This window comes from Otolemur garnettii, unplaced genomic scaffold (assembly GCF_000181295.1).
Source record: "Otolemur garnettii isolate 467f Iridium unplaced genomic scaffold, OtoGar3 scaffold00212, whole genome shotgun sequence".
Lineage (NCBI taxonomy): Eukaryota > Metazoa > Chordata > Mammalia > Primates > Galagidae > Otolemur > Otolemur garnettii.
This window is the reverse complement of record NW_003852607.1, coordinates 2,144,386-2,159,309: the sequence shown is the minus strand read 5'-3', so window position 1 is coordinate 2,159,309 and position 14,924 is coordinate 2,144,386. Positions and strand designations below refer to the sequence as shown.

Here is a 14,924-nt window from a genome sequence, read left to right as displayed (position 1 = left end):
TGAGCCACAGGCACCGCCCCCTTCCTTCAGTTCTTCTCATCTCTACTTTAATTCTAACTCTCTGAGACCCAGTGACATGACCTTGTGAAGAGGCTCCATTGGGCACAGTCCTGGGAAGGACTTCACCCCCCGACCTAGCAGTAGAGAGGATATGTGGCCCTGTGGCAGCAGTGCTATTGGGCAGGAGGGACTATTCAGGGACCACGTCTGGGTGCACTGCCAGCTCTCTGTAGTCATGGAGTAACATTCTACCTTCTGGAAAGGGCATCCTCAGGGTCATCTTCTCTGACTGATTTTCTACTATGTTTTGAGTTCTAGGACTGAATCATTGTGTTTCTCATGCTCAATTGTTTATGACCAGGAATAGTATGGACAGATAGAGAGACATCAGTGATACAGAGTGTTTTATTCCATCATCTGTTTTAAAATATGGAGTCATGATAAATGTCTAGATGCAGTAGATTGGTTCAGTCAGTCTCAGTGTTTCTATCCCTTCTACAGAGGCTGTGCTGTTCCTGTAGGGACCTTTTTTTCCTCTCACAGACAGGATCTCTGTTACTCAGACAGAAGTTCAGTGGCCCCATCACAACTCGCTACACCTTCCAATTCCAGTGCTCAAGTCATCCTTCTATGCCAGCCAGCCACGGAGCTAAGAGTGCAGGTGCACATCCCTGCGCCTGGCTGCTTTTTACTGTGTATACAAAGGGAGTTCCCTGAATGTTGCCAAAGCTGGAATTGAACTTCTGGCTTCAAATAATCCTCCCACAACAACCCCTCTGCGTTCTTGGGTTTACTGACATGAGGCTCATGCATGGCTGGAGAAAATTCTTCAGTGATTATTTCATTGTATATTCTGTAAGGCAGCTTTCAGGTCATATGTTTACAGATCATGTAAGTGGTAAAATGTTGGTGGCATCTAGCATGCCAGTTTCTTTTCTTGCTTTGAAAAATTATGTCTCTGGCCTGGCGAGGTGACTCATGCCTATAATCCTAGCACTCTGGGAGCTGAGGCAGGTGGATTACTTGAGCTCACAAGTTTGAGACCAGCCTGAGCAAAAACCTGACCCCATCTCTACTAAAAATGGAAAAACTGAGGGAAAAGGATTGATTGACCCCAAGAGTTGGAGGTTGCTATGTGCTATGATGCCACACCACTCTACTCAGGGCAACAGGTTGAGACTGTGTCTAAAAACAATAGAATAAAATAAAAAAATATGGCTCAGTGCCTGTGGCTCAAGCGGCTAAGACGCCAGCCACATACATCTGAGCTGGTGGGTTCAAATCCAGCCCAGGCCTGCCAAACAACAATGACAGCTGCAACCAAAGAATCGCCCAGGAATTGGAGGTTGCTGTGAGCTGTGATGCTACAGTACTCTATAGCAGACAGCTTGAGGATCTGTCTCAAAAACTAATAATAAATAAATAAAATAAAAACTATGTCTCCGTTCCATCAACTTACATACTACATAAGCTTCAGTAGTATCCACTGATCCCCTGTTTAAGATCACATGTTGACAAATCATATATATCATCATATATTCATATCATTTGGCAAGCTGCCTGTTTTTTTGTTCTTTTCAAAATTATTTTACTGTTCCTTCAACTTACATAGCATGTACGGTCATATGCACAGATTCCCTGTGTTCATGGATTATATCCTCTGTGGATACGGGGGTCCTAGCCAGTTCTGTATCCATCATTGAAAACTAAGGCACAGTGTCATGCATTTCTGAGCGCTGAGATCCACAGAGAGGTGAGGGGGCTGTGCTCTGCCTGGGTTTTCATCTGTGCCCTGAGGGAAGTTCAGTCCACCCCAGATCTTCCTGCTAAAGTGTGGGAGTGGGTTTCATTGGAAGGGGAGCGGGTTCTGAAGAAGGGGTGAGAAACTCTTCCTATGGGACTTATTATCCTTGAAACCTCCTGGCTCAGTGCTCAGCAGAGGACTGTTTTTGCAAAGAGAACTGTGTTATTTCAGTGTATCTGTGTATACATGTGTGAGTGTGTACGAGTGATGTGTGTGAATGTGGGCATGGGTCATCAAAGGCACATCATCATTTTACGTAAATTTTATGTTTTTTGACCATTGGAATTTTCTCTTGAATGTTTTCCATGGACTTTTACTTATTTTACATATTTATGGGGTTCTTTTTGTTAAGGAGGTCCAATTTTTTTTTTTTTTTTTTGAGACAGAGGCTCACTATATCACCTTTGGTAGAGTGCCATGGTGTCAAAGCTCACAGCAACCTCAAACTCTTGGGCTTAACTCATTCCTTGCCTCATCCTCTGGAGTAGCTACAGGCACCCACCACAATGCCTGGCTAATTTTGGAGATGGGTTCTCCCTCTAGCTCAGGCTGGTCTCCAAATGTGAGCTCAGGCCATCCACCAGCCTCAGCTTCTAAAATTGCTGAAATTACAGGCATGAGCCACCTCACCTGGCCCTGTATAGCCAAGATTCTAAGACTAGAATTCAAGGCATTGTCTTAGGATTCTGTCCTTGCTTCAGGCTCAGTACAAATACTGATCAAAGCTTGGTAAAAATAAGCTAGTTGGACGAATGTGGATAATTTTTTCTACTACATTCAACAGGCCACAGGAGTTTTTCAGAGTTCTCACTCACTGGTTTCTGCCAGTTCTCTATAGCACACTCTGCCAGCATCATAGTCTTGCTGTTACTTCTTTCATACTTGGCCCCCAAATGGCCCACAACCCTATTGCCTGCCCTCCTTAAAGCCTGCACCCCAAACTGTGGGGATGATCTTGTCATAGAGACCAGTTCCACTCATGTACAACATGGAATTTTCCACATATGCTCTTAAATAGTATATTTTATTCAAACCCTTAATACCTTTCTTTGTATCATTGCTTTGGCTGAAGAGTTCATAAAATTATTTTTCAGTTATGTACAAAGAAATTTTTCCAGCAAAAAATTCAGTTTTTCAGTTTTTCTTTTCATTATTTTTTTGTGTGTATGTATGTGAGACATACTCTCACTCTTTGGCCCTGGGTAGCATGGCATGATATCATAGCTCACACCAACCTTAAACCTCTGGGCTCAAGTTCTCCTCTTGCATCATCCTCCTGAGTTACTGGAACTACACGGGTCTGCCACCATGCCCAGCTACTTATTCTATTTTTATTAGAGATGAGTCTCCCTCTTCCTCAGGCTGGTCTCAAACCCATGAGCTCAAGGTATCCCCCTGCCTTGGTCTCCAGAGTGATAGGATTACATACATGAGGTACCACGCCAGGCCCTGATAAAGTTTTTCTTGTGTAGTTTTTTATAACTACCACTGTCACCCTGGAAGTGCTGATCCTGGTACTGCATTCAACTCCATATGGGAATTTCTGCCCTCCACCCTCAGGAGGCCACTCAACACAGTGCAGGAAGGTTAATAGGCACTGAGTAACCCCCTCTTCTATCATATTAATGAATTGACATCAATAACACTGCTAACATAAGCAGCATAGGTGTGTGTGTGCATGCGTATCGTGACCTTTTATGCAGTTGCATGTTCTCACCCTTGAACTTGTTTCAGTTTTTCTAAATGAGGTACTTCTCTGTCAGTTGACCTCTGAGGCTGGTCTGCTTCTTAAGGGTTTGACCCAGTAGGTCCCATGCTAATACCCAGTCATCTGGGGTCAGGGTTTACTGTGCTCTTTTTCGTCCATTGACCCCAAGAAAGGTTTTTATTACAGTATCTGAGACACGGTTGTCTCCTCAGTAAGATGGGAAGAGATCTTTCTCTTATGGGCTGTTGTTAGTATAGCAGGAGTCCAACTATTCACAATCATCATTCTCACATGGGAACTGTTCAATAGCTTCTGACATGGCTCTTGCTGTCATCGTACCACTTTTTAGATTCTGATCTTTCTAAGAGCCACTGTAGACATAGTGATCCTCAAGACAACAGTCATTTTCTAGTTTTGGGGGACACTGAATTTTCTAGTTTGGTGTGTCAAACAGATCTAATACCTCTAGAGAACAGATAGAAGCCTGTTAATGTCATACTTGTTTCTCCTGTAATGTCCACAACAGCAAGATCCACACTAATTTCGAGAATGTCACAACTGCTCAAGGAAAAGTAGAGTACACCACATAGCAAGCTGAAAAGTATATTAATGTGGATCTTTCAGTCACATCAATTTTTTCATTGCTCTTCTGGTTTTCTGTGAAGAGGGGATTTCTTTCCATCCCTCTTTGGTGAAACATGTTTCTCATTTCAGGGACAATTGACATTCAGAGATGTGGCCATAGAGTTCTCTCAGGAGGAGTGGCAGTGCCTGGACTCTGCTCAGAGAGCTTTGTACAGGGCCGTGATGTTGGAGAACTACAGGAACCTGGTCTCCCTGGGTGAGCATATCCTGGCTGTAAATTGTAGACTTTTTAGAAGAATGTCTAGTTCCCTGTTTTCTACCCAGGACCTTTGATTCAGTACTTCCTGACAGAGAGCTTAATGTTTGCATATCACACTTTCATACACATTCAGAAGGCAGCCATATGTGGATGAATACATTTTTTTCTTAATCCATTTGTAATGTCCTCTGTCTTACCTCAGCACAGGGCTTGGATTTTGGCAAAGCTGCAGCACTTCTTGATTCCTTGTTTTTACAAGCAGGACTCTTGCTTCCTGACCTGACTGTTCTCTCCATGTTGGAGGAAGGGAAAGCGCCCTGGACTGTGGAAACCGAAGTGAAAACACCAAAAAATTCAAACTGGGAGGAATGGATCAGAGGTGTGCACTCAGGTAAGAGCTCAGGTGGGCACAGTGGAAGCCACACTATTAAACAGTGTGTGGGAGAGGCTTCCAGTTGAGGGTTCTGTGGATGAGCAAAAGGTTAAATCCTGTGAGCTCTAAGGAGAAATCTTTGTCTCTACTTACCACTCTGTTTTTTCAATGTGGAATAATCGATTATTTAATGCTGCAGTGGTGTTGCAGCTCAAACTGAGATAAAGGCAAATTATTTGATTGCACGATGACATATCTGTAAACTCTTTGGTCCCTGTCTGTGTAGGACACAGAGAAGGCCATGTCCAAGGATCTCTTTCTCCTATGGTGTGTCCCATATTTGATTCCATCTGGTGCTCTGTCTATACAGATCAGAGGAGATGCTCCCATAGGCCAGACACATTGACCTCTTTAGGTGCCGTCCCATTTCCTATACTTGGAAGACTTGATCAGTATGTGAGAAAATAATTATTGTTCTTTCTTTGCTTCTGGGCCAGGGTATAACACAGAGCTGTCTCCAGCCCTTTCTGCCTTTTCAGGTCAGTTGAAGATAAAGAACAAACCAAAGTGTTCATCATCTCACCTGCCTCTCAACAGAGAATGTCTCTTCTGTTCAGCAAAATGTGTTGGGTTTCTCTCCACAAACACCCAATGTTTTGGTGGCCATCAAAGCATTTCCTATTCTTCATCTGTGACTCTGTCTACCTGGAGTTAGGGTCAGATCCCACAGATTGAGGGCTGAATCCCCAAGCATCCCCCCTTCGTCATACTTCATTCACAAGTAGTAGGTTGTTGCGTCTCCTTCTGACCAACAAGCGGTTAAGTTGAAGCTTCCTTGAAACCCTGCTCAGATGTGATTATGTGCAAGGCTGGCTCACCGCTCTCAGTGACACACTTTGTGTGTCTGTGTTTTATTATGAGGGACATTTGAGGGGACACAGATGTATAACCAGATGAAGCGGCTCACAGGAGAAGGCTCATTGAAGCTTCACTGGATGCCCCACCTTCCACACACATCCATGTGTTCAGCACTTGGAATTTCTCCTAACTGCACAGTGTAGACCTTTTTATGAAAGTGTCATCATTGATACAAACTTACCTCTGGTCCTCTCTGTTTCCTTCAGGATGTTGTTTGGGGCTGATTATTTAAGGCTTGTAATCATAGCTTGATCTTTCTGGTGACCAGCCCTTATGCGGGACACCATAGAAGTGGACTCATTAGAACATGTCACGTGCCTTTCACCTAGGAAATTTCAAACTCTTGGAAGTGTATGTGAGAAACCTGGGAGGGGATCAATTTATGTGTTTCTTCTTATTTCACAAGATCCCTGAGCCATTCCTTACTTAACTTTATCCAAAGTTTTCTGCTGTGTATAACAGAGGACGAGGTCGGCTCCTCTGAGATTTTTACTCAAAGAAAGGAAAAGTGAGGGGACAGAGTGTCCTGTGTTGGATCTCCAGGTCCACGTGGTGAGCATAGCTCACTAGAATGGTGGGTGTGGTTCCTAGTGTTGTTTGTTTCAGGCACTGCTACTCTCATCTTGTCCATTTTCACATATTATACATGATCCTGGTTTTTATCTATTTCATCGTCTATGTTAGTATGGTGTATGTTTTTCTTTGTCTTTATTCCCTTTGTGGATCGTCCTGTCTAGGATGTGTTGAGATGCCGTACCATTGTGAGTCTACTGATTTATATATTTTAGGAGTTGTCTTTGTTTAATAGAGACTCAGTTGTAGCCAACAGGAATTTCCTGAAACCCTCTGCAAAGTGGACGGCACCCATAGCTCAGTGGGTAGGATGCCGGTCACATACACTGAGGATGGCCACGAGGATGGCGGGTTCCAACCGGGCCCGGCCCAGATAAAACAGCAATGACAACTGCAACCAAAAAAACTAGCCAGGCATTGTGGCAGGCAGCTGTAGTCCCAGCGACATGGGAGGCTGGGGCAAGAGATCACTTAAGCCAAAGAGTTTGAGGTTGCTGTGAGCTATCATGCGATAGCACTCTACAAGGGCAACATAGTGAGACTGTCTGAAAACAAACAAAGATAAAAAACCTCTGCAAAGTTGAAATGGTCTTCTTTGTCTTTTTTGCTCAGGCTGGTCTCGAACCTCTGAGCTCAGGTATTGAACCTACCTCATCCACCCAGAGTGCTAGGATTACAGACATGAGCCACCAAGAACTAAAGTTTTGGCCCCCATGAACTAAAGTTTTGACATCATATACAGTAAAGGGCCACCTTCCTTTCTAAATATTTGTTTTTGTTCCTACTACAAACTATTAAAATGTGATTTTGGCATTTACTTCAGTTTATGAGTTGAGATTTCTTTTTTAAGACAGTCTCACTTTGTCATCCCAGGTAATATACAGTGGTATCATCCTATCTCACTGCAACGTCTACCTCCTAGACACAAACTATCTTCTTCCCTCTGCCTACAGGAGCCTCCTGGAATACCAGGCTAATTTTTTTATTTTTAGTAATCACAGGATATCGCTTTTGCTCAGATTGGTCTTGAACTCATAAGCTGAAGGGTTCCTACTGCTTAGGCCTACTATAATGATCAGATTGCAAGCCTGAGCCACCATACCTGCCCAAATAATGCTGCTCTCTTTTTAATCCAGGTTTGTATATATCCACTTACAATCCTGTCCTGTATTTCTTTGAAAATATACCCAGATGTGTTATAAGATAATTTTAGGATGATTCAAGTTTGAATCATCTGAGGAGATTTTGTGTTGGCTTTTATAGTGTTTCTACCATTTTCCATTCCAAGCAGCTGGGCTCAAGGCTTTCATTTCTCATGTTTTCACCAAGACTTCTTATGTTTTGGTGAATTTTCTTGTATTATTGTTGAAGATAAACATCCTAGTGGGTATGTTTACCTTCTTTTCTGTGTATCAATGGTTGTCCAGGAAGTCATTGTTCCTTACAGTCTCATAAATCTTTTTTTTTGAAACAGAGCCTCAAGCTATCCCCCTGGGTAGTGTGTCGTGGCATCACAGCTCACAGCAACTTCCAACTCCTGGGCTCAAGCGAGTCTCCTGCCTCAACCTCCCAAGTAGCTGGGACCACAGGCGCCCGCCACAACGCCCGGCTATTTTTTGGTTGCAGCCGTCATTGTTGTTTGGCAGGCCTGGGCTAGATTTGAACCCGCCACCTTAGGTGTATGTGGCTGGTGCCTTAGCCACTTGAGCCACAGGTGCCGAGCCCGTAAATCTTTTCACCGAGCCCGTAAATCTTTTCACCTCTCATTATTTTTTGCTCTTGTATTTACATTAGGAATCCATTTTAAGTAAATTTTTTTTTTTTTTGGCACAGAGTCTCACTTGATCACTGTCGATAGAGTGCTGTGGCATCATACCTCACAGCAACCTCCAACTCTTGGGCACAAGTTATTCTTTTGCTTCTGCCTTGCAAATAGATGGGACTACAGGTGCCTGCCACAGTGCCTGCCATCAATTTTTAAAGAAGGGGTCTCGCTCATGCTTAGGTTGGTCTTGAACCTCTGAGCTTAGGCATTCCACCCACCTTGTTCTCCCAGAGTGCCAGGATTACAGGCGTGAGCGACCAGGTCTGGCCGACATTAACTAAAGTTTTGATGTCTTATACAGTAAGGGTCCACCTTCTTTTTTCCTGTGGATATTCAATTTCCTTGGCACTATTTGTTGAATGGCTTGTCCTTTCCCCTTTGTAGAATGTTGCTATCATATTCATTGACCATCATTAGACAATGTAGTTGAGGGATTCTGACTGGTTCTCTGTGTCATTGCTTTCTACATCTGTCTCCATAGCAGTACTGCACTGCTTGGGTTAGGCGGCTATGTAATAAGTTTTGTAATTGATGTAAGGTGAGACGTCCTGTTTCATTTCTTTGAAGTTCCTTTTGCTATTGAGGTGACAGTGTGGTTTCTTTTTAGTTAAAAGGCCCATTTCTTTCTGTAGGAAGTTTCATTGGGAGTTTGCTAAGGATTTTCCTAAATCTGTGGGTTACTTTGGTCGTTATTGACATTTAACTTGATGTTAATGTTTTTCCAAAGAATAAACATGGGACTTTGTTTTCTAGTTTCAGATTAATATGAGGTTATCAATGATTAGGTTACATTGTTTGCATTGTTAGGTAAACTCCAAGTTGTAGTCGAGCCCTGCACCCAGGAAGTATGCCGTAAATTCCTACAGTGTGCCCAAAGGTTGCAAGCTTACAGAGTCCCCTCGCTCCTCCCCACTTCTTCCCCACTTGAATTTAATTGTGTTTTTCTCTCATGTGCGCATTCAGGTGCTCACCTACCGGTTTCATAGTAGTATTGAGTACATGGGATGGTTGCTTTTTCATTCTTGTGATCATTTACTTATGCCAAATGTTCTCCAGATCTATCCCGCTAAATACAAAAGATGGAAAGTCTCCATTGTTCCTTATGGCAGAATAGTATTTCATGGTCTACATATACCATAGATCATTTATCCATTCATGAGATAATAGGCACTTGGGTTGTTCATACATCTTGGTGATTGTGAAATGAGCTGTGATAAATATTCTAGTGCAGAAGTCCTCATGGTCAAATGAATTCTTTTCTTCTGGGTAGATGTCAAATAATGGGATTGTGTGATGAAAGGAAAGGTCCACTTTGAGCTCTTTCAGGATTCTCCATATGTCTTTTCCAAAAGGTTATATGAGTTTCTAATCCCACCAAAACTGTGTAAGTGTTCCCTTGTCTTCATACCCACACCAAGATCTGCAACTTTGGGACTTTGTGATGTGGGCTATTCTCACTGGGATTAGGTGGTACATCAATTTAGTTTTGATTTGCATATTTCTGCTGATTAGGGACAATGAGCATTTTTTCATGTGTTTGTTGGCCACACATCTGTCTTCTTGAGAGAAGTTTTTGTTCATGTTGTATGTCTAGTAATCAATGAGATTGTTTGCTGTTTTCTTACTGATTAGTTTGAGCTCTCTGTAGATTTTCATGTATTATTATTAATGTGTAAGCAAGTTTCCTTAAACGTCGTATTTTCCCTACAAAGCTTACCTGTGCCTTTTGCAGCAACTTTTAGCACATGTTGTATTTCTCTACTCAAAATCTCTCTTCAACTCACCCATACTCCTCTGAGCCCCTGTACATTTCCCACTGTTCCAGTGTATCATCGTACCTCCTTAAGCTCTTAGTATTGCCCATGTGACATACAGTGTATAGGGATGTTCCTTTCTTTTTCTTTTTTTGAGACACACTCTCATGTTGTTGCCTTCTATAGAGTGCTATGGTGACATAGCTCACAACAACTTCAAACTCTTGGGCTGAAGCCATTCTCTTGCCTCAGCCTCCCAAGTAGCTGGGACTATTGGTGTCCGGCACAGTGACCAGCTGTCTTTAGGGATGAGGAGTCGCTCTGGCTAAGGCTGGTCTCCAACCTATGAACTCAGGCAATCTACCCACCTCAGCCTCCCAGAGTGCTGGGATTATAGCTGTGAGCCACTGTGCGTGGCCTCAGATGTTCCTTTCAATTTTAAGTACATGGTGCAGATCCTAGTCTTACCTTCAGACTACAGAAATGCCAGATCCATAGCCTCAAGTTCTACTCTTTTTTTTGCTTTTAGGGAAGAGCTCTGTGTTGGGAAAAGATACAAGATACAAGCCTACTAAAGATCAACTTGGATTATACGTTCATTCCTATCTGCCAATGCAAGATGAAGAGAAAATTGATGTATGGAAAGAGGTTTCAAATGCTCTCAACCATATTATCTCATTTTCTGCACTGGAAAACATTCCTTCTAAACTCAAAACCCACATCCATAATAAATATAAAAGCAGTTTTGGAAATTCTGCAGTAGTTGCACAAGAACTGAACAAACAGATTAGGGAAGAACTTTACAGTTATAATGAGCATGTTGGAGCCCTTAAAGTGTCTTCAAGCTCTCCTAACCATGGGAAAAATCATACTAGAATGAAACTTCTGTCCCTCAATGAATCCCCAACAATTAAAAACAAAAAGAAACCTGCAAAACGTGAAGAGTGTGGCAAGACCTTCAGGCACAATTCAGACGTTGTACGTCATCGGAGCATCCATACTGAAGAGAAACCTTACAAATGCAATGATTGTAGCAAACTCTTCAGGCTAAAGCAATTCCTAATTCAACATGAGAAAATTCATACTGGGGAGAAATCTTTTAAGTGTGATGAGTGTGGAAAACTCTTCAGGCGAAATGAGCACCTAATTCGACATCAGGTAATTCATACTGGGGAGAAACATTTCAGATGTGATGACTGTGGGAAACTCTTCACACGAAAGGAGAGCCTAATTCGACATCGTATAGTTCACACTGGGGAGAAACCTTACAAATGCAATGAGTGTGGCAAGGTCTTTTCTCAACAATCAAGCCTTACAGCTCATCACACAATCCATACAGGAGAGAAACCTTACCAGTGTAATGAATGTGACAAGGCATTCAGACTGAAGACAAACCTTACATTTCATGAGAAAATACATACTGGAGAGAAACCTTATAAATGTAATGAATGTGACAAGGCCTTTTGTCAGAAGATATCTCTTACACTTCATCAGAATACACACACAGGAGAGAAACCTTATAAATGTAATGAATGTGACAAGGTCTTTTGTCAGAAGATATCTCTTACACTTCATCAGAATACACACACAGAAGAGAAACCTTACAAATGTAATGAATGTGACAAGACCTTTAGACAGAAGATAGCCCTTACAGATCATCAGAATACACATACTGGAGAGAAACCTTATGAATGTAATCAATGTGACATGGCCTTCACACACAAGAAATCCCTTACACTCCATCAGAGGACACATACTGGAGAGAAACCTTTCAAATGTAATCAATGTGACAAGGCCTTCATACATAAAGCATCCCTTACACTTCATCAGAAAACACACACTGGAGAGAAACCTTACAAGTGTAATCAGTGTGACAAGGCCTTCTTTCGGAGGATATCCCTTGCAATTCATTTGGAAACGCACACTGGAGAGAAAACTTACAAATGTAATGAATGTGGCAAAGCCTACATTCATATTTCAAATCTTACTCGTCATCAAAAAATTCATACTGGAGAGAAACCTTACAAATGTCATGATTGTGACAAGGCCTTCACACTGAAGGAGTCCCTTACAGTTCATCAGAAAACACACACTGGAGAGAAACCTTACCAATGCAGTGAGTGTGACAAGGCCTTCAGACACAAGATATTTTTTATAGCTCATCAGAAAACACATACTGGAGAGAAACCTTACAAATGCAATGAGTGTGCCAAGGTCTTTACTTGCAAACAGTACCTAAGAAGACATCAGGGCTTTCATACTGGAGAGAAATCTTAACACATGTAATCAATGTGGTAAAGTTTTTAGGTTCATTTCAGAACTTATCCAACATCAGGGCATTCATACAGGAGAGAAGCCTTACAGGTGCAATGAGTGTGACAAGACCTTCAGACAGAAGCTGTCTCTTACAGTTCATCAGAAAAGACATACTGGACAGAAAACCTTACAAATGCAATGAGTGTGGCAGGGTCTTTAGTAGCAATTCAAACCTTACACGACATCAGAGCCTTGATACTGGAGACAATCCATAGAAATGCAGTGGCTGTGGAAATAAATTGGTGTGTGTTCATAGTTGCATACACATCAGGTTATCTGTAATGCTAGTAAACCCTGGAAATGTGATGAGTGTGGCAAGATTTTCAGGCACAAATTGTCCTTAGAGTTGATCTCAGAATTCATATTGGAGAGAAACTTTGCAAGTGTAATGAATGTGCCAAACCCTTCAGACAAAAAAGTCCTTTAAACTTCATCATAAAACACATACTGGAGAGAAACCTGAACAGGGCCTTTCATCAAATGAAACTTTGGGCTCCGTGCTTATAGCTCAACCGGCTAAGGTGCCAGCCAAATAGACCAGAGCTGGGGGTTTCAAATCCAGACCAAGCCTGCCAAACAACAATGACAACTACAACCAAAAAATAGTTGGGTGTTGTGGCAGGTGCCTGTATTCCCAGCTACTCGACAGGCTGAGGCATGACAATCACTTAAGCCCAGGAATTTGATGTTGCTGTGAGCTATGATGCCATAGCACTCTGCCCAGGGTGACACCTTGAGGCTCTTTTAAAAAAAAAAAAAAATCAAACTTTAACTATCATCCCACAATTCATACAGGAGAGAAACCTTACAAATGTTATGAGTGTGGCCAGTTCTTCAGTTTAAATTATACCTTAAAAGTCATCACAGAATTCATACTGGAGAGAAAACTTACAAATGTAACCTATGTTACATGGTCTTTAGTCACATATCATGCTTTAAACAGCATCAGAGAATTCATGTGTGACAGACTCTGCAGCCTTCTCAAGCGTGGCAAATTCTTTATGAGTGCTATCATTAATAAACATCCCAGAATCCATACTAAAGAGAGATCAAATAAATGCAATGTATGTGGCAGGGGCTTTATGTAGGCCTGACTACTCACTTATACTACACATCTGAAGCTACATCTTCAGTGAAACCACAGAAATGAGATGTTTTTCAAGAAATTAATGTGGAAGGACCATTACTGTGGGATATCAGAGAGTTTACACTAGAAAAATCTCAGTGTCTGGTTCTCCAGCATTTAATGTTTGATGTTATATGGAGCAACTATAAATCAAAATACGTTCAACCATATGAATTGATACCATATCAAACATGGAAGGTGACGTGGACATAGTCAAACATATTTAGCTTATACAATATTTCATTATTTTAGGTTCTTTCAAAAGCTACTTTAGTTTTTAAAAAAATTTCAGCATGAACATTGAAATCTCTTCATGTGCCTACCTTACCAGAATTTCACTGTTGTGTCTTGGAAAGAATCAGTACAATGACAGGTCTCAACTGATAACTAAAAATCATTTCTATGCCATATTGTAGAAGGAAGAGACATTGCCATTAGAAGTTAACTCTTTTCTTATTTTTTGAAAGTCTAACTCATGGTGAGTGCAGTGGGGTAATCATAGCCCACTGCATCCTATGATTCATGGGCTCTAGCCATCCTGTCCTCCCAAATAGCTAGAAGTCATGGTACACCTTATTTTTCTGAATTTGTTTTTCAGAGGAAATGTCTCACTGTGTTCTGCAGGCAGGTTTCAAACTGTAGATTCTAGCTGTACTCCCAACATGGTCTCCCAACATCCTGGGATTACAGATGTTAGTTGTCGTCATGCCTTTTTCCTTTGAAGTTAAATGTTGCCTGATACACACAGGGTGGCAGTGTGGTGAATGTTGTACAACTGCAGTGTCAGTCCTCATGCCTTGAGCATTCATCACAGGCTTCTTCTCCTTAATGAATGGTGGCTTATTGGAACCAACTATTCTAGCAACAGTGACCTCAAGCAGTCCGCCTACCTCGGACCTTGAGAATGTCATGGGAAGACAGTGGGTTCTTAAGGACTAAGAAAGGTTGTAGAAATAATGCAGGGATACTGGTGGTCACCTTCACTGAATGGCAATGGGTATTGTTTATCAATAATTGAATTAAAAAGTTTTTTTTGACGGTGAAGAGAGAAAACTTATCTTTGAGTAGACAGTTTCATCAAAACTACCAGTAGAGCATGTTCTTGAGGACGATTCTCATTTACATCTTGGTATTGTAATTTACAACTGTTTTATTGAAGATACATCAAAATTCCCCAGTTTGGACTAATAAAACTTAATACTTTTTTGTAGCTGTAACTGAGTCACAGTGTTTCTAACTAGGCATGGTGGCTCATGACGATAATCCTAGCTGAGCAAGAGTGAGACGCCATTCCTGGGGAATTCAGACACAAATTATTCCACCTGAGGAGGATACTTCATAATAGACGATAATTATGTACCATTAAGCCCTTATGGTTTAAGTGTCTAGAGCAATTTTCTTTTTGTGAAATCAACGAAGATATTCTTTTGGGTACATGCACTTAGTTGAGTAGGATTACTAAGAAGCAATCCTTAGTAGATAAGTTATTCTTTCTACACTCTGCCCTAGGATACTTATCTGAGTCCAGTAAAGATAGCAGAGTCTCTTACACCCTTAAACATACATGACTGTGGATGAAATGCTCTATATGATTACATTTCCTCATGTGCCAAGTAGGACCCATGGCATGCACCTGCATTTTCCTTAAGCAAAAATCCACACATAGTAATAGATAACTTACTT

General features: G+C 41.6%; 1 protein-coding gene across 2 annotated transcripts in view; it reads left to right on the top strand.

Annotated features, from left to right (window-relative positions):
• Positions 1-12,720, top strand: part of LOC111722090 (zinc finger protein 260-like) — a 40,769-nt gene extending 28,049 nt beyond the window's left edge. Inside the window, exons 2-4 of one of the 2 annotated variants that reach the window (XM_023507947.1) lie at positions 4,227-4,353; positions 4,619-4,747; positions 10,329-12,720. In XM_023507947.1, the coding sequence (XP_023363715.1) occupies positions 4,227-4,353; positions 4,619-4,747; positions 10,329-12,076 (2,004 nt within the window). In that variant the 3' untranslated portion in view covers positions 12,077-12,720. Of the gene's footprint in view, positions 1-4,226; positions 4,354-4,618; positions 4,760-10,328 lie in introns of both variants that reach the window. The other variant, XM_023507946.1, reaches the window with a different exon arrangement.
• Positions 12,721-14,924: the final 2,204 nt, after the last annotated feature.